This window comes from Meira miltonrushii (assembly GCF_003144205.1).
Source record: "Meira miltonrushii strain MCA 3882 unplaced genomic scaffold FA14scaffold_1, whole genome shotgun sequence".
NCBI lineage: Eukaryota > Fungi > Basidiomycota > Exobasidiomycetes > Exobasidiales > Brachybasidiaceae > Meira > Meira miltonrushii.
In genome coordinates, this window is record NW_020289943.1 from 107,868 (window position 1) to 125,150 (window position 17,283).

General features: G+C 44.5%; 5 protein-coding genes across 5 annotated transcripts; 2 read left to right on the forward strand and 3 right to left on the reverse strand.

Moving 5' to 3' along the window:
• Positions 1–186: 186 nt before the first annotated feature.
• FA14DRAFT_973 (voltage-gated potassium channel) lies at positions 187–2,207 on the reverse strand. The gene has a single exon (XM_025503139.1). The coding sequence runs from the start codon at positions 2,106–2,108 to the stop codon at positions 333–335; it is 1,776 nt and encodes a 591-aa protein (XP_025356772.1). The 5' UTR covers positions 2,109–2,207; the 3' UTR covers positions 187–332.
• A 524-nt stretch (positions 2,208–2,731) lies between these two features.
• FA14DRAFT_140306 (uncharacterized protein) lies at positions 2,732–4,596 on the forward strand (the record flags this gene model as incomplete). The annotated part of the gene is made up of 1 exon (XM_025497092.1): positions 2,732–4,596. The coding sequence occupies one exon, from the start codon at positions 2,732–2,734 to the stop codon at positions 4,142–4,144; it is 1,413 nt and encodes a 470-aa protein (XP_025356773.1). The 3' UTR covers positions 4,145–4,596.
• A 237-nt stretch (positions 4,597–4,833) lies between these two features.
• Positions 4,834–6,159, reverse strand: FA14DRAFT_118847 (uncharacterized protein; the record flags this gene model as incomplete). Its single annotated transcript, XM_025496317.1, has 1 exon — positions 4,834–6,159. One exon carries the CDS (start codon positions 6,157–6,159, stop codon positions 4,834–4,836), a length of 1,326 nt encoding a protein of 441 aa, XP_025356774.1.
• Positions 6,160–6,596: 437 nt separating this feature from the next.
• On the reverse strand, positions 6,597–9,431 carry FA14DRAFT_2184 (uncharacterized protein). Its single transcript, XM_025502013.1, has 2 exons — positions 9,226–9,431; positions 6,597–9,055 (listed from the first exon to the last, which is right to left on the reverse strand). The coding sequence occupies exon 2, from the start codon at positions 9,003–9,005 to the stop codon at positions 6,825–6,827; it is 2,181 nt and encodes a 726-aa protein (XP_025356775.1). The 5' UTR covers positions 9,006–9,055; positions 9,226–9,431; the 3' UTR covers positions 6,597–6,824.
• Positions 9,432–13,803: 4,372 nt separating this feature from the next.
• On the forward strand, positions 13,804–15,425 carry FA14DRAFT_116560 (enolase; the record flags this gene model as incomplete). The annotated part of the gene is made up of 3 exons (XM_025496181.1): positions 13,804–14,286; positions 14,406–15,150; positions 15,256–15,425. The coding sequence occupies 3 exons, from the start codon at positions 13,804–13,806 to the stop codon at positions 15,423–15,425; spliced, it is 1,398 nt and encodes a 465-aa protein (XP_025356776.1).
• Between the last annotated feature and the right edge of the window lie 1,858 nt (positions 15,426–17,283).

Genomic DNA, 17,283 nt, shown 5'->3' on the forward strand with positions numbered 1-17,283 from the left:
ACATCGAGAGAAATACGTGATCTGTCCAGTGTAATGTCATTAAAGCAATGCTGAGCTCGCCAAATTGTCTCTAAATGCTCTCATCGCATGTAAGTCAAAGGGTATTCGTATCAAGATGTGTATCTACGTACAATACTATTCCTCGCGCTCAGGCCGAAAAAGCATCGATGATTTCTGCAAATCGCATGAGGGACCAGGATTCTATAGGAACGCTAAAGGTGTCCTAAATCAAGCCAGAAGCACAAATTCTTAGAATGCAGATTGCAGTAATGTGATGCAACTGCATCTAGTGTGGCCCAAGTCGGAGTGGGGAAGTTCGAGGTAGCTTTGAATTACGCAGGGTAACGGTCGATACTGTGCGTGACATGCTCAGAAAGCGCACGAAGACGGGCCTGACCTGAACGAAATGTAGCGACCTGTGCTATCAGCTCTTTCTCCTGAGACCAAGCACGCTGTTCTAAGGTTTGGTTGGCAATTCCTTTGAATTCAGGTATGATATTACTTTTGTTTTTCATGTTCAAATCAGCCTGTAGCAATAGCCAAGAGGGACTACCGCGTCTTAGCTGCTGTAACAACAAAAGATGGCTTTGTTGTTGGATCAAAGCTGTCTCTTTCAGTAAGGCAACTAACATTGTATGATTCACAGACGAAAATCTAGCATTTTGAAAAGGCTCATTTGACGTCGATGTTATACGATTTCGTTCACATCCTTGAATAGAACAAGTCGACAATGTCTTGTTCGCCTTGGCTTCGACCAGAGACTGTGTGCGGTCCAGATCAGCGTCCAGATCAGCAAGCAGGTCAGCCTTAACGTGCTCCGTCAACGTCTGCAATGGAACAAAGTATTCGGTCACTGTCTCACGCCATTCTTGCTGATTTTCTTGCATTTGTTCGGTAAGGATTCGGGTGAGACGTGCAACAGTGAGTTGTATCGCGTGAACAACGAAGTCAATCATGATTGGCACTGCAATTAGAGCCCAAAGAATGAAAAAACTTTTACCGGCTGGTGTAGTTGGAGAGAAATCACCGTAACCTAGTGTGAGAAAAAAGACGTATGAAAAGTAAAGAGCATCACCAAATGTCCAGCCTTCCATCTTGGAGTACAAAGCGCCGCTCACCAGCCAGAATGCGATCAGCAAGAAGAGAGAACGGAAAATCATCTTCCGTTCCTGGTTATTCTGCAATTTGATTTGACGTGTCCGCAACCTTTGCACTTCCTCCATCAGCTTTGCATACCTTTGCTCAGCGCACGTGTCTGCTTCTGCAGTTCCCTGACAACTGTCATGATGATACTGCAGATTTTCTCGCCCGTTGCGAACTTGAAAAGCACGAGCGGAAAAAGTTGCGATCAACGAAATCTGATTAGAAAAGACTACGATCCCAGCTACACTGAACGGGAAAAGCATAATTTTGGTACTGGTGTGGGTTGGCACGTAGTCTCCAAAACCAATTGTTAAAAGGGAGACAACTGAGAAATACAAGCCGTCAAGATATAACCAGCCTTCTATTTTACTGAAAAGTAAAGCCTGTATCGCTAGCAATCCAACAATAGCGATCTCTGAGATAATTAAGGTCCGAGCTTGCCAATGAATCGTGTTCGAGCATCCTCCTCCCGGTCCAAAGGCTAGATGAAAGAATAATTGGAAAGCTACGAACACGCTCAAACTCAAAGACATAATTGCACACCAAAATCCTTCCACATATGTGTACTCCGGTCCATTCCTCCTCAAAGCTCCGAATGCGACAAGATTGCTGACCCCAACCAATACTTTGAATATCCAACCATACGTGGAGATGATGATAGCTGAATGCCAAAATCTCTGCGCATGAACTGTGTAACGTACCACTAGAGATGTGTTCGCCAAGATACTCGCCGATAAACTGATCGCAGAAAGAATGAGTGACGCCGTCGGGTCAGATATAGGATCTCCGTTTTTCGCATACCATCGTTGCGTCAGCGCTGGGACATCATACAATGTTGACACAGGCGCAAGAAGAGCTGCGAGTAATGGTGTAGCGTCTACGAGCTTCCGGAGTGAGTTGCACAATTCATCTTTCCCTGGTAAATTGAGATCTTGAATGTTAATCAGACCCATCCTGTATTGCATAGTATATTTCAATTAGCTACCAAGATAATTGACCTGTCGACTTTGCTTTTGTCTTGTGATCAGAAAGACAAGAAGTCTGGGAAGCTCGATGGTCTGCACAATTCTCACGAAGTTTATACGCCATCACGAACACGCGAAACAAGGTAGTCAATCCTTGAATGAGTCTTTGGCAGCAATTGCCAAGATGCGCTGCGCGACTCTAGTCCACTAGCGCGAATCTGTAAAACTGTCTTCCGCTTAGATGATGATGCGTTGACGGTGTGTGTGTGTGTGTGTGTGTGTGTGTGTGTGTGTTGTGTCGGGCATAAAATCCCGACACGAGCACAACCAGAACACTCAGGTCCAATTCCACACATGGCCTACAGAGGAGTGAATGCGGAAGTATGCTTCCGAAGAGAAAGCCACGCACGAAGCGTTAAAATTAGGGAGAGGAGAGAAAGCCTCGGCATTCTTCCGAATTGTATATAAACGCAAGATCACTGTTAATCATCTGGCCCAATCAACCATGTTTGAACAAGAATTATAAAATGCCACAATCATGGAACAAGGATTTGGAACGGCAGTGCCCACAATCAGAGGGGGAGTATGACGTCTTCCATACACCTCTGGCACGCAACGATACCATGTTAGAATACATCAAGGCACCCGAGTGGAGCGGGCGAGAAGGCCAGGAAAGGCCTGGTGATGAGGTTAGTACGCGTCAACACGCGTCATCTCACCCATCTGAACGAATCGCTATCGACGTATCTTGCAAACTTGACAAGGAAGGGCATAAAAAAAAAGCAGACCGTGATTCAAAAAAGAATAACCCGAGCGATCAACTCCCTCGATCTGTTCGAGTGGTCAAAGAACTTCGACGTATCACGCTTCATTTTACTCCAAGTTGGTTTAGCGTCAATATGGGAACTGGGATTTCCTCCATATTGCTTCATCAGCTTCCTTTTCAATTCCGCGGTCTTGGAATCATCTCCAATGTGATCTTTGGGCTGAATGTCTTATTATTCCTTTTCTTCTGTGCGATCAGCATAGCACGCTACACAGTGTGGCCTACCATGGGGCCTACTATGCTTTTTCATCCTACTCAGTCTCTTTTTCTTGGTACATTTGCGATGGGTTTCGCCACAATTGTCAATATGTGTGCACTTTCTGCATCTCCGGCGTGGGGACCGCAGTTTGCAATCTTTACGTGGGTTTTGTGGTGGATAGATGCCGCATTCTCGATTGTGATCTGCATAGGTTTGCCGTTTCTTCAATTTACGCGGCATGAGCAATCTCTGGACAAGGTGACAGGTGTCTGGTTTTTGCCAGTCGTCTCGACGATTGTGGCGGCTGCTAGTGGAGGCATCGTTGCTGAAGTATTGCCACCAGCTCACGCAAGGTTAACCCTCGTCGTCTCTTGGATTCTCTGGGGAACAGGTTTTCCACTTGCAATTCTCCTAATGGCTTTGTATTTCCATCGCCTCGCGGTTTTCAAGATTCCACCTGCTTCTGTAATCGTCAGTGCCTTCCTGCCGCTTGGTCCCTGCGGTCAAGGCTCTTTTGGCATTCTACAGATCTCATATGCTTTGAAAGGAATCGTTCGGAAATCTGGCCAAGCATTGGTTGCTGGTGAGAGCGGAGAAGATGCAATGCAGTTCGCTGATGCAATCTATGCTGCATCAATCCCAGTGGCTTTAGTGATTTGGGGATTAGGCTTGGTGTGGCTTGTAATCGCAGTTAGCTTTTTGGTAGATCTTTTTTGGGTCTCGAAGCTCACGTTCAACCTTGGATGGTGGGGCTTCACATTTCCACTCGGAGTCTTCTGCACTGCCACTGTGCAACTTGGGAAAGAGCTTAACAGCGGGGCATTTAGGATCTTGGGGACAATCTTATCGTTAGTAGAAGTGGCGTTATGGCTATTCATTGCTATTAAAACATTTATAGGAGCGCTTTCCGGAAAGTTGTTCTTTTCGCCCTGCCTAGCCGAGCAAGGAGGTGAGCCGCCAGAGTTTGTGGCACCAGCACGCAAATATCAATATGAATGTCGCGATGATTGAATAGTATCGCATTTTCCTTTCACTGAGTTATAGTAAAAGTTCTCTATCATCTACGAAACCCTCTTTGTATTCAGATGATCTTCGAGATCCACACCAGAATAAAAATTTGGACGGCTTATTTGAGCTCCAGTGTGGCGCAGGATTCAAATGAATCTCATCTTTTCCTGAAGGAGATTAAAGAATGCGGAAGGAAATAGAAAAGTGTAAATCATACATTTCTTCCACTTCATTTTTGCTAAGTATATCTGTAAGATTTTCGTAATTCACCGGTGTCCTACTCTCCGTAATTCACGAGAATTGGCATTTGCTTAATCTTGAAAGGGAGAAAGGCGCTGAGAGACTGACATTGAGCAGTCGTTTGCATGACAGTGATGTTTAATCATTGTGATATGGATGCGATCGTGCACCGACGTTTACCTTTCAACTCTGTAAGACAAGCCAATTGGATCCAGGAACGGGGAAAATCGTCCCCACGTCCTGTACTGTTGTTTCTCATAAAATAAAAACCGCCTCTTTCCAGTGGGAGTAGATCAACAAAAACATTGGCATTGCATGTTTCTGTCCTTTAACTTTTATCAAGACTTTGAATGTTATAAAGAAACGGGGAACTTTACAATATAAGAGACTTGTTGACAAACATCACTGATCATTAAATTAGAACTTTTATTGACAAGGTCAACTTACAAACCTCATGTATACCTTGCGGAACAACTGCCTTCCATTCCAATAGTCCACCAAGGTATACCAATCACAATCACACACACGACAATTCCAAGAATGTACGAACCTGCGGCATAACCCAACGCGTATTTTCTCGGTCTGATGTTACTCAGCTCGACCGCAAACGTGCTGATGGTGGACAGACATCCACAAAAGCCTTCTTGTACTCCATGCAAAGCATTGCAAGCTTCAGACGATGGGTGCCAGCCCCGTGCATTCAGATGATCATTGCGACCGAAATTTTGACCGATGAAAGCAAAGCATAATATAAGTGTTGCAAGTAGATTTGCAGTCAGCGTTCCTACAGGCCAATGCGGGAATGTCCTGCTCCATTTTGAGGAGTTCAGCCTGGAAAGGTACCAACGTAGAAATGTACCAGGCGGCCCCATAACCACTGCGTACGTGACATGACGGAATGGTGGATACATGCCACAAAGTACTGCAGTCGCAATCCAAAAAAAGAATCCAATCGATGCATTGAATGCATCTGCAGTGGTTGTGTATGGAAGCCTCGTATCTACATCAATCACTTTTCCCATTTCTTCCGCCGTCAAACGACGATCTTGGTGACGCAAGATGCTTTTGTGTACAGTCAATCGTTCAAAGTGATGAAGAAGATACTGAAGTGGAAAAACTTCTTTCAGGGCGCCCCCCAAAGCAAGTGCAGTAAGTGACATGCCGAATGTTAAAGCGGTCTGCGATAGGGCATCCATGACATTTTGAAGACCATGTCGTTTAAAATGTATCTGATTGCTGTATGCCTGAAAAACTTGAAGGATGAATGTGGAAAACGTGGTCAGACTACCGCAAAAGCCTGTTCCCAATGCAATATAGATGGGAGGATACCAACGCTCCAACAGAACCCTGTTTGCCACAACATATCCGATAATGAGACAACCAACAGCTTGCGGCCAAATGGTAGCGCTCACACTCATACCATCGTACGTATTCAGTGCAATTAATCCTTCCCTTGCTAGCACTCCCCATATGGAAGAAAAACTTAACAAACCGAGAATACTGAAGTGACGCAACAATCGAAACCCTGAAGTCTGAGGCTCGTCGGCTAGCAAGATGAAGTGTTTTTGGTGCAACTGCGACGCTTCTTTGCCCTCTTCTGCGGGCTCTAGTTGTCTTCCTGGTTCTAGATCTGCTTCATTTCCCGTTTGATCTCGGTCATCTCGTCCACTTTGTCCATCAACATCAATTGGAAGATGGTTATGATCGAGAGATCTGTCGTAACCGGGCCCAGTCCAATCGCCAATCAAGGACTCACACGGTGTTTCAAATGGTTCCATTTGTACCCCTTCTTCTTCTTCTTCCGTCATGTCGATGTGAATGAGAGGCAAGCAGAAGGGATTGTAGGTTGGCAGGATCAAAAAAGTGCGTGCAGTTAAGACGTTTAAGCACCTCTGGTAAAGCACGGATAATAGCGTGTATTTTCTCGCATATGAGTCCCTTATTATGAATTGGTTGCCTGCGCGCGGAACGTGCGCAAATAAAAGCATACTTGTAAGACGGTTAAGCTGGATTGCATGCTATCTAGGGCTCAGGAAGCAAAACATTTCCTACCAGGCTCGCTAGTCACTCGTAGAGAACACATATTCGAAGATTTTCAGCGCTACCGGCGATCGGCTCGATTCTTAGTGGTAGATATACTGCACTTCACATGTGGTACAGGAGAATGTTAAATCTTTCTTGCACATAAAAAATTTCAATTGATCAAACGGAGACAGGTGACATAGGAAAAGCAGGGTAATCGTACAAACATGATCCGTTTCAGAATTATGATAGGATACAGAAATCAATCTGCCACTAGATTCAGCGTGCTTGCCCTTCCGATAGTGGGTGGTATCGGGCCATTGACGCAAATTACCAGCATGAAGGGTGCATTGCCCATCTGCTTCTTTTGAGCATTCGTTCATGACCCGTCGTACTGCAAAATGTTAAATTCACGTAGTGTCTATGCGGTGAAATTCGTCGAAACCTGATCGAATAGCTCAGAATATAGTTTTGCTTGCGATTGTTCGCCGTTGAAAAATGCATCTATTAAAATTTTGGCATCTGGCATGCTCCAGCTTTCGAAGGAAGGAAAAGATTGTCCCGTTGCCAGATCTCCGTTTGTGTCGTAGCGTTGGCATTCGGCGAGAATGTTCTTGATCACTTGCCTTGCTTCTGGGTCAAGCAAGCACTTTCGACCAGATTCGAGCGAAATCACACGGTGCACTGAATCAGAGAGCACCTTTGCTGTCGCTGAATCTGCTACAGTGGTCCCTTCCTCATCTCTGCCTTCTTTACAAAAGTGCAAGAGGTCGAGAGCACAAAGAAATGCCGATCTGAATAATTGCTGTGAACCAATGTAAACGGCAATCTCACGCTCTGTGAGCGCAGTTTCACTGCGGAGATATGTTAGATGCAGGTTCAGATCGTTCAACGCGGCGTGCCTGCATACCTGCCTAGGCTTCTTCAAATTCTCTGCGGGCGATATTAAGAATGCGCTGAAAAGTGAAGCGCGAGTCGCTAGAATTTCACTGTTTAAAAGGAACCTATGAACGGGGAGATATGGAAAATCTCTATCCACCTCAAGCTCCACAAAATCAATAGGATGAATTTCGTCATCTTTTTTGCAAGCGAGGTAGAAGGGCAGCGATTCTTCAATCGTCCTCAAACTGTTGTCTAATTCTGTCAGAATTTCGAGGACATTCGCGGTGGAACGAAGCTCGCCTGTCCAAATGTCATCATTTCCGCGCAGGAATAGTAAGATACGCCCCAAAAGAACGGACAGTTTAAATCGATGTATACTGTACATGTACGGTGTTGGGGTTAATTCGCTGAGTGCTCTATCCAGAGCAGTATCATCGGAAGCTCCACTACCAAGTTGGATTGTGGGGCATTGTGTGGTGCAGAGTTGGTCAAAAATAATGAACGGCAAGCCTGTAGACATGCTTATCCACCTGTCATAATGATACACGGCGGACCACAATAAACGTCGTTCCTCTACCTCTTGCCTTGTCATTGGTGTCTGACTCTCGGACCTCAATCCAAATGCAGTTGCCCTCACATGGTCTTCCCCATCGCGATGCAGCTTGAGCCGGTAGGCACTCTTCACCATACGCGCGGCGCAAGTATAACCTTCACCGTATCGATGGGTCAGCAACAGAAATCGGCAGCAAAGTACCCAAGCTATGACATGCTCCACTGACTCACTCGATGACATTGAATTCACCATCAGAGCATGCCTCGATGCGTAATGAAGTTGTTTAGCAAGTGCGTCTCGGTGAGTTTCGATTAGATCACAAGATGAATCCAGTCCATGCAAGGATGAGTTATCAATTGAAAGCAGCGAAAGAGCGCACATGGAAGTGATCAGTGCATATGCGTTCAAATTGCCAACAGTGAATGACACGCTGCCTTGCCAGAAATCTTGTATGGATCGCATTATCTTGTCATGAGGCATAGGATGGCGGAGAAGGTTGACCCTAGAGAAAAAATAGCTCACCAATGTATCAGCCAACTTCCGATCTGGCAAGATTGCCATCATTCCTTGCAGACAATATGTTGAACAACCGAGCGTCAAAAGGGACGAAACTAAGTTATGATTGCTTTGCGGAACAGAGGGCTTGCTGGCGCCGTGCTCTGCGTAATCTTCCGCATCCTGCAACACCTGTTTTCCATTACTCAGAAAGAGTTGGTCGAGCCCATTGTGTACCTTTTGCGTATCTTGCTCTGTGCGCATGCGTGGACTTAGATTTGCGGACAGAGGCTGTTCGGTCGGAAAAGTTCCAGAAGAGCTGGATGCAGTGGGTACGCCAATCGTGAGGCTTGAGGTTGTGCGTTGTTGTTCAAGGTGATCGAAAAAAGGCAGAAGCGTCTCCCACTGCGACTCTAGCTTTGCTACTCGACCAGTCAAAGACTCAAATCGATCTACACGAGTGCTCGGCTTACACTTTTCTTGCATTCCTCGGGCGATGCAATGGTCACAAGGTCTTTTTCGATCGCACTTCTGCTTTCGCCTTTTACATTCAGCGCACGTCTTCTCCTGAACTTCGAGGGCAGCATTTCGTTCAGCTTCTTGAGAGTCGCTTTTGAAATCGTCATCCACGCTAGAGAGAAGAGACAAAGTCCTCTTGTGACGCTTACTCATCGTTGTAACCCGAATCTACAAACGAACACCAACGAGGTATTGTTGTTCTGCTGCCACCTTGTACAATAGAGTGACGGAGTTCAATCGCAATTTCTTTGTATAACTTCCATTCCCACTTCTGTGAGTAAGTGCAAATCCGCATGTGGACGTGAGGAAAAGTGCCCACAAATAAGGTATCCAAGAACAATATACTGGACGAGGTCGTTCGTGCTGTACGTACCTTTGTATCGCGTCTTTGTAAATAGCCTTTGCAAAAGCACCGGGGCAAATGCAACTTGAATCTCACCTAGCTTAAAACTGATTGGAGGCAAACACTTTGAAGGCAGTAAACGTTGTTTACTCGAGTTCTTTAAAAGCGCGGTTGGGCTGTGCGGTAATGTTCACAAGCAGAATTCGACCCACAAACAACTTATCTTTAGCCAAACATCTCATGCAGGGAAAAGATTACCTCCAAGGTCTAGTTTACTTCATGTCCGTACGGTTACAGGCCAAGGGTCACAAAATTGTCATACAACGAGGACCTTTAATGGCAAGCTGTACGAGGTAATGCTCAGTCCGATCTTTCCTGGAAATTCCGCATCTGACGAAGAAGAGAAGTTGAAAACTTTGCGCTTTATGTTCACAAAGAATTGAGTGATTCCTCTTCTCTGACAAAAGGATATATGTCAATTTCTTGTAAACTCTAAAAAAGCCTACAATGCTTGTGTGAGATGAGATCTTTTTCCGAGGAAAATACAGAATATATAGACGTAACACAAATGCAAGGCAATAATTGTCTCGTGAACATATCTACTTCAATGTTCAATCGCCAACTAGCTCGTCTAGACACATGGAGCACCATGTATTATTCATCTACACAAAAGACCTTCACGCAAGTTGAGTAAAGACATCGAATTTCGAATTCACCAGAAAGCATATGGTGAAAACGTAGTCTTCGGCTCCACCCGACGTCCGACGATTTTGGCATAGCTGATTAAATTAAGTTTCAAGTCAAGTCGTCAACGCACTGACTGGGCGCTCAATCGATCCGTCATTTACTTGATACACTTGTTGTGCGCACTATCTTTTATCCCCTGCTCCACTTCAGCGCCCGTGTTTCAGTTTCTGCGATGAAAAGGGAGTATCGGCTTCTCTTATAATGTTCTCGGACAAGAAACTCCGAATGATTTTCGCTACTTTCTCAGCCGTTTTTCGATTAGATCGGCCCCACATCATTTCTTTCTCGAGACAGAATTTAAGTTTCTATTCTCAAAGCGAGAAATTCTAAAGAGGATCACTTGCTTATGTATCACACGCGATCGTAAGAGTATTTGACTCAGTGGCAATTCCTACAAAAGTAGATGTCTGATCGCACTGGGAATATGTTTGCAAGCATTCACCTTTCCACCACCCCCCATCTCAAACAAAGATGGAAAATGGATTTAAAGTTGGTAAAGTTGCCATGAAAGATTTCAATGCACGCGCCCGCCAAAGTGCTCATCCAGAAGAACAGTACGGTCTTTTTTCTGCCGTCGTCTTTACGCGGGTATTATCTCACGACCTTTTTTGTTTCTTTCCAAAAAATTCTCCGCGTCTTCACAAGACACTTGTCATTTGTAACGAGGATGTGAAGGAAGTGCTACGAATGATTAAGTTGAAGTGGGAGGACATATTCCGAACAAAAGAAAATGGGAGAGCGGGAATGCCAACGCAATCATCTTGGGCAACAATCTGCTCACCTCTGTTGCAAATCCCAAATGGCCAAAAATTCGTCAGGAGAAACCTTCTGCAGCAAGCTGGAGATAATGATGTTACAGCAACTCTCAATGACAATCTTTTGGCTCGCATTGCACCTTCACTTCTTGTGGCAATCGCGATCATGGACGGTGCCCAAATATTTCTCAGCCATACTCACCAAAAAGACATCATCATTCGGCTGATCGGGGTCAGGCTGGTAAGTATTATCGTTAGGAGAGAAAATCACCTTAGCTGATGATCTAACATTGTGAAAATGATACCGACCGGTGCCCATTCTTTTCAGCATATTGTCATCACTCAATCAAATTGTTTATCGTTTTGCTCAATCGATGCCTCCAATCGCGTCGATTTAAAGGGAACGTGAGTCTAGCGCGCACCAAATTGCGATTTCGACTAGCTGAATAAATTTCCATCCTATCTTCTATAAATCAAGGTATCCGTTGTATGACTTGGCGGCTGCTTTTCTGGAAACGGGACAATCTTGGATCAGTGAGGATGGCATACAGTCAACCTCTGACCTGTATATGATTCTTCAACACGGTGGCTTTTGCAGTGCTGACAGAGATTTTCTATCGCTCGGTTTTTTGCATCAACAATACGTCACGTACGATGTAGCCATAGCGTACTTGAATCTTGCAACCCAAGCGTACGAAGTCTTCTGCTCTTTTTTCCAAAAAACTGGTTTTGGAATGGATCATACACTCGGTATCAAGGCTACTGCCGTAAGTGACCTTGGGGGGCAAAAGCGCCATCCTTGTAATACGAAGGAGTGTCGCGATGATGCTTTGGAAAGTCTGACTAATTTAATTTGCAGCGAATTTTAGTGAGTTGACACGGTCTTGTTATGTACTTCTTTCCAATGTGCTTAACACCTCTGCCTTCTTCCGACTAAATCATAACGATTCTCGCCAACCTTTAATATCCTCCTTCTCTCTCTCTAATTCTCCATATTCATCGAATGGTGGAGCGAGAAACTTGGCCGCCCTAATTCTGGCAGATTGCGTGCTCAGATCATGGCCATACGTTCCCATGAATGGGTTCCACATTTCTTAGACAAGTATGAGGGTAAACAATGCCCTCAGATGGCAAATTCTGCTCCGAGTCCGCCGCCATTTGACATGACAGCACCCATCACATTGTCTGATGTACCGAATGTCGACGACGGAAAATTTGACAACACAAGTACAGCACAATTCAATGCGGACACAACGAAGACAGTCCAGAGAAACACAGACGATCGTACATGCACAAAACTTGGCGCATATCCGGACGGAAAGTACAGTGCATATAGCATAGAACCGCAAGGTGCAGCTGCCTGGCTGGCTTGCTGGAGTATTTGTAGAATGCTAGCACACGTCCAGATCGTTCCGGCGTTTCTAGGAACGCATAGGTCTGATGCAATTTGCTGGGTAAGATGAAGAATTATTTCGAGGGAGCAAGAGAAACGTCATAGCCACGTCAAAAGGCTTCCAGAATTCTGCAAAGGAGAACCAACACTATTCATATTTGATTTATTATTTTTTTCCTCTGCGAGCTTTTCTCCCGCAAAGTGTGAAATGTCGATTGAGAAAACAAAAAGTTCATTACAACCTGCTCCCCTTTCTTATGTGATTAGAGATATCTTTTGGATCTATGTGAGCTAGAAAATCCTATCTGGCGTAGAGTCAGAATTGTCATGATGGAGGAATGCGAGCTGTACATCAGTCGTTAGAAGCCGTTTTGTCTTCGCTGTTGCTAAGGATCCTAAGGCATCTTGACTTTACTGTGACATGTAGTAAACTCGAAGAACGAGCCGGACTGCCTCCGAAAAACATTCAGAATGCGGCCCCAACTCTGTGCCGGCAGCACTCCGAGGAATACAATGGATAACGTCAGTATTTCAGCAGACCCTGCATTGGCGACAAAATTCTTTTGAATGGCTTGTGCGAACTGGAATCTATCACTTTTTTTCGGTGAAAAACCGCCGACAGTTCGTCGTCCCTTGAGCCATGAGCTGTCGTATCGATATAAATTTCGTAGGGGAGCTCTACGCGTTTTCCAGCAAACGATGGACTGCCAACTCGGCCCAATTTACTGGGAATGAAAGGATGTCCTCAAGAGTGACTAGATCATCCTCAACGGCCCTCAAAAGTATCCCGGACCGACGCGAATTGATCGAGCACAGAATGTAATTGATTGAAGCAGCGGTGACAAAGTCTTCATTACACCTGTTTCTTTCAACTGTTCGTGACCACATGTGGTGATGTAAAGTAGCGGGGTGGATGCAACTTTAACAGCTGAATGAAAGCCGATAATGCAACTTTAACAGCTGAATGAAAGCCGATAATGTATTTGGAGCACAGGGATGAACGAGGAAAAGAATGTTTGCCGCTATGCTCTTGGTTCCTAGGTATTAAGATTGTGGATGTCTACGAAAGACTGGAATGATTTTGTTTCAATTAGATTTCCAAGGTCATTTATATATATTTTCTGCTGCAATTGTATGAATGGGTTTGCGAGGTGCTGCATCTTCATGGCTCTACTAGCCTGCTTCTCATTCGTTTGTACTCCCTCCTCGAATAATTGAACTTGAAAAATCCACACGTCGCTTTCCTTCTGCCTATTTGATTATCTTTGGATCGGAGCTGATTACTGACTCCAAAACACCGAGACCTTCTATCTTCCGTCAAAGTAACCGCTTCATTTGCTCCATTTGCTTTTTCGGACTTCTATCGCCGATGAAGTACTGACATCACAACGCGTAAAATACAAATTTGAAATTGCCGTTCGAATCTAATTGTGGAGGTACTTCACCCAGAAGGAGACCGAGCACAAATTTTTATCATCTATGACTTGGGACAGCGATGAAGTGAGCTTCAAAGTTTCAGGATAAATCTTTTCGAGTGTTTCATGTGTTGAAGAGCTGCTGTACTCTGGGCGCTATACCCTGCGAGCTATATAAAATCGCCAGTCGATCCCTGCAAACATTTCAAAACCCCATTCAGCCAGCTAATACGCACATGTGATCTGTGCAAGTGTGATAATGGAAACTTCTTGCACACATCAAGTTCCAGCTTCTACGATGGAATCTCTTACTGCTTCCCAAATTTTTGACTCCCGTGGCAATCCAACAGTTCGCGTGGTATTGCGTCTGAAAGATCGACAGGGAGTTGCAGGGCAATTCGAAGCTCAAGTTCCCTCAGGCGCATCAAAAGGTTCTTATGAAGCCCATGAGTTACGTGACGGGGGGGAAAAGTATGGTGGGCAAGGAGTTAGTAAGGCGGTTAATTTTGTCAATAAAATTATTGGTCCTGCTTTGATGGATAAAGTAAACATTGGCGAGATTCGGCTGAACGAGCAAAGTAAGATCGATGATTTCTTATGTCAGCTTGATGGCACCGAGAAAAAGGAAAAGATGGGTGCCAACGCACTTCTTGCTGTCAGCATGGTATGCACTCGGGCAGGCGCGGCTATACAAGGGAAAGAGCTTTTTGAACATTTAGCGCTACTCTCGGGAATGCCGACTGATAACTTCATCTTACCCGTCCCGTTTATGAATCAAATCGTAAGTAAGACAGCCCGATAAGAGAAAATTGGAGTACATGCTCATAAAATTTTTACGCCGCTTCTTACTTCTGCTTTTTTCTTTGATCCCCTTTCTTGTTCCTTTATGAATGACTATAGAACGGAGGCGTTCATTCCGGCAATACATTGGCTTTCCAAGAGTTTATGATTGCCCCGGTAGGAGCACAGACCTTTACTCATGCTATGCAAATCTGTACCGAAATTTACCATACTCTCAAGTCTATCATCATCGAACGATCAGGAAAGGCCGCTACTGGTCTGGGAGACGAGGGTGGATTTGCGCCTCCTCTGAAATCCGCAGATGAAGCTCTTCACTTGCTAGAATTGGCAACATTAAAAGCCGGCTATAGTGTCTACCGAAACCAAAGCGGTCAGCAGCACGGAGATGTAGCCTTTGGAATCGACCCTGCATCGTCCGAATTCTTTGACAAAAAAAGGAAATTATATGATCTCGGTTTCAAGTTCGACCCACATGATAAGGCGAAGTCTGATTTTTGTCTCTCTAGCTCAGAGCTTGGTGAGGTATATGAATCAATTTGCAAAAAATATAGTGTCATCTTGTTAGAGGATCCATTTGCTGAAGACGATTTTGATTCATGGAAGAATTTTACGAGAGAGCATTCCTGCGGTCTTGAAATTGTTGGTGACGACCTTTTGGCCACAAACCCTAAGCGAATTCGGATTGGAATCGAGCAAGCGCTTTGTAATAGCCTTCTTTTGAAAATCAATCAGATCGGAACGATCACTGAAGCTATCGAAAGTGCGCAGCTCGCACGGAACAATGGATGGAGGGTATTTGTTAGTCACCGAAGCGGCGAAACGGTTGATGATTTTATTGCCGATTGTGAGTTGATACCGAGAGTTGAACAAATTCTCCGTCCATCGAAGACTGATGTGATTCTCACTGAACCACTTTCTCTGTTGCTAAATCTATCTCACGTATATTCAGTGGCAGTCGGGCTAAGGACGGGTCATTTGAAATGTGGAGCGCCGGCGCGTGGAGAGAGATTGGCAAAATACAACCGGCTCCTTGCCATCGAATCTATTTTGCAATCGCGTCAAGAGAAGATCAAGTACAGCTATGCCGGATATAATACCCAAGCGGCTGAAAAAAAATAGTCAATTTACCACACATGGTAGATGCAGTGCAACTTCTTCGATGTTTTTGTCACCATCACTCGCTTTTCTACCTCGATTCAACAAACACGACTCTACTGCGTAGGATCCGGATGTTGTTCACTTTCGAAGGTGCAATCCATGTGCTGAACTTTGTCTTGACTATTTTCGAAGCGTAATTTTCCGAAAAGCTGGTCTCATGAATGAAATTGATTTTTGTGAAAGAAATGAGTAGAGAGAGACAAATAAATGAAAAAAATACGTATGGGCCGGTTTTCTTTAACATTTAGCTCGCAAGAAATAGAGTGAGATCAAAAACTGTTTGTCAAGAGGAAATCTGATAAGGTTGAATAATGCTGTTGATTTCTTGCCTGACATGTGCTCTGTATGAATAACTTGATTCTTCTTCTCGAAGTGACTTGGAAAGATGTCTCTGCCGTCTATAACTCTCTATTAATGTGTTGTAAGTATTTCAGAATTATATTTGAGCCATCACACTTTCACTGCATAGAAATTCAGAAAAATGCATCCTTTCACATTTTGCCGCCATCGCTTTTCACGAGGTGTTTTTGATTTTAAAGCATACAAGCCATATTTTTTGAAGCATGCGCATTTTTTCTTCCTCTCCTTTTCACAAGTGCAGCCAAAGTAAAAAAGAATAAACTTCTTCCATGGCTTTTAGCATTAATCTTGGTCATTCGGCGAGATTTCCAAGACGATCCTTTAGGGTGTCAACTTATAACCCAACGCTGTCTAGAAGCAAGCGATCGCGATGCATTCAAGATCTGTAGCATCCTCAGGCAGATCTCATAGCATGAGGAAGGGTAATCATGGCACTGCCCGTATTCTAAGGAATTCGAATGCTCTCGATAGACCGTTTGCTTTTTCCGGGCAGTGCCTTCAAGATTGATGTCGGTACACGATTCAGCTTGCTTCCCTACTCGAACGACATCTTCTATGTTTTCAGAAAGAATCATCTAGTCAAGGTGGTTAACGTGAAGGCCTTTATATTTTCTGCGCACGAGAAATACTTGTGAATTTTACTTAGAATGGCGCTCAACATGTAGATGCTTGTCGTACCACACCATTCAAATCCAGTTTCTGAATGGCAAATTTGGCAGGGTAGATTAAAGCTCTGCATGCTTAGTGTTTGACGAGCTGTGTTGTGAACACAAATATCTGTCTTGCTCCATCAAGTCAAATCTGTAGTCAAGGGTGATGAGCCGAGTTCAACGTGTACAAGGAATGCCGCAAAAGTAAAAGAGATGGAGAGCAGATGCATGTTATGAGATGCTGCAAAACAAGAGTTCTACGGAAAATGTCTAACCCGAAACGTAGCTGCCATTTTTGATCGGGCAGACGCAAAACTAAGGACACAGTGACAAGCTTTCAGTTTTCAATACCAGTGCCTCTTGAAAAACTGCACATTCTCTTAGATTGACATTCGTGGAGAAGCTTGATTATAGTGCACATATAAGTACAGATACACACACACCCCAATCATCGAGTGATGTTCAACAAAACAGCTTGACTTTCCTTCAAAGTTACCCAGATCTTGTTCCTTATCAGTTGTCGCTTCCAGCACTATCAAGCAGGTTTCCGTTTGCTTACGGTAGTCGAAATTTCTCGAGCGCACTCACTACGAACGTGAACATCGGCACTGTTCTTCTTCGCTCACGGATGTCATGACCTGCGAAGAATCAAAGGAGAGTCAGTTTGTCTCATCTCACACTACGCATGCTGTCATTATCGCCACATACTTCTTCAACATGCTTACCACATCCACGCCACGTTGTTTTGCCGCATTTGTCGCCTGCTCAATGTCAACAGGAAAGGGTGATCGTGTCAGCAATGCATAGGA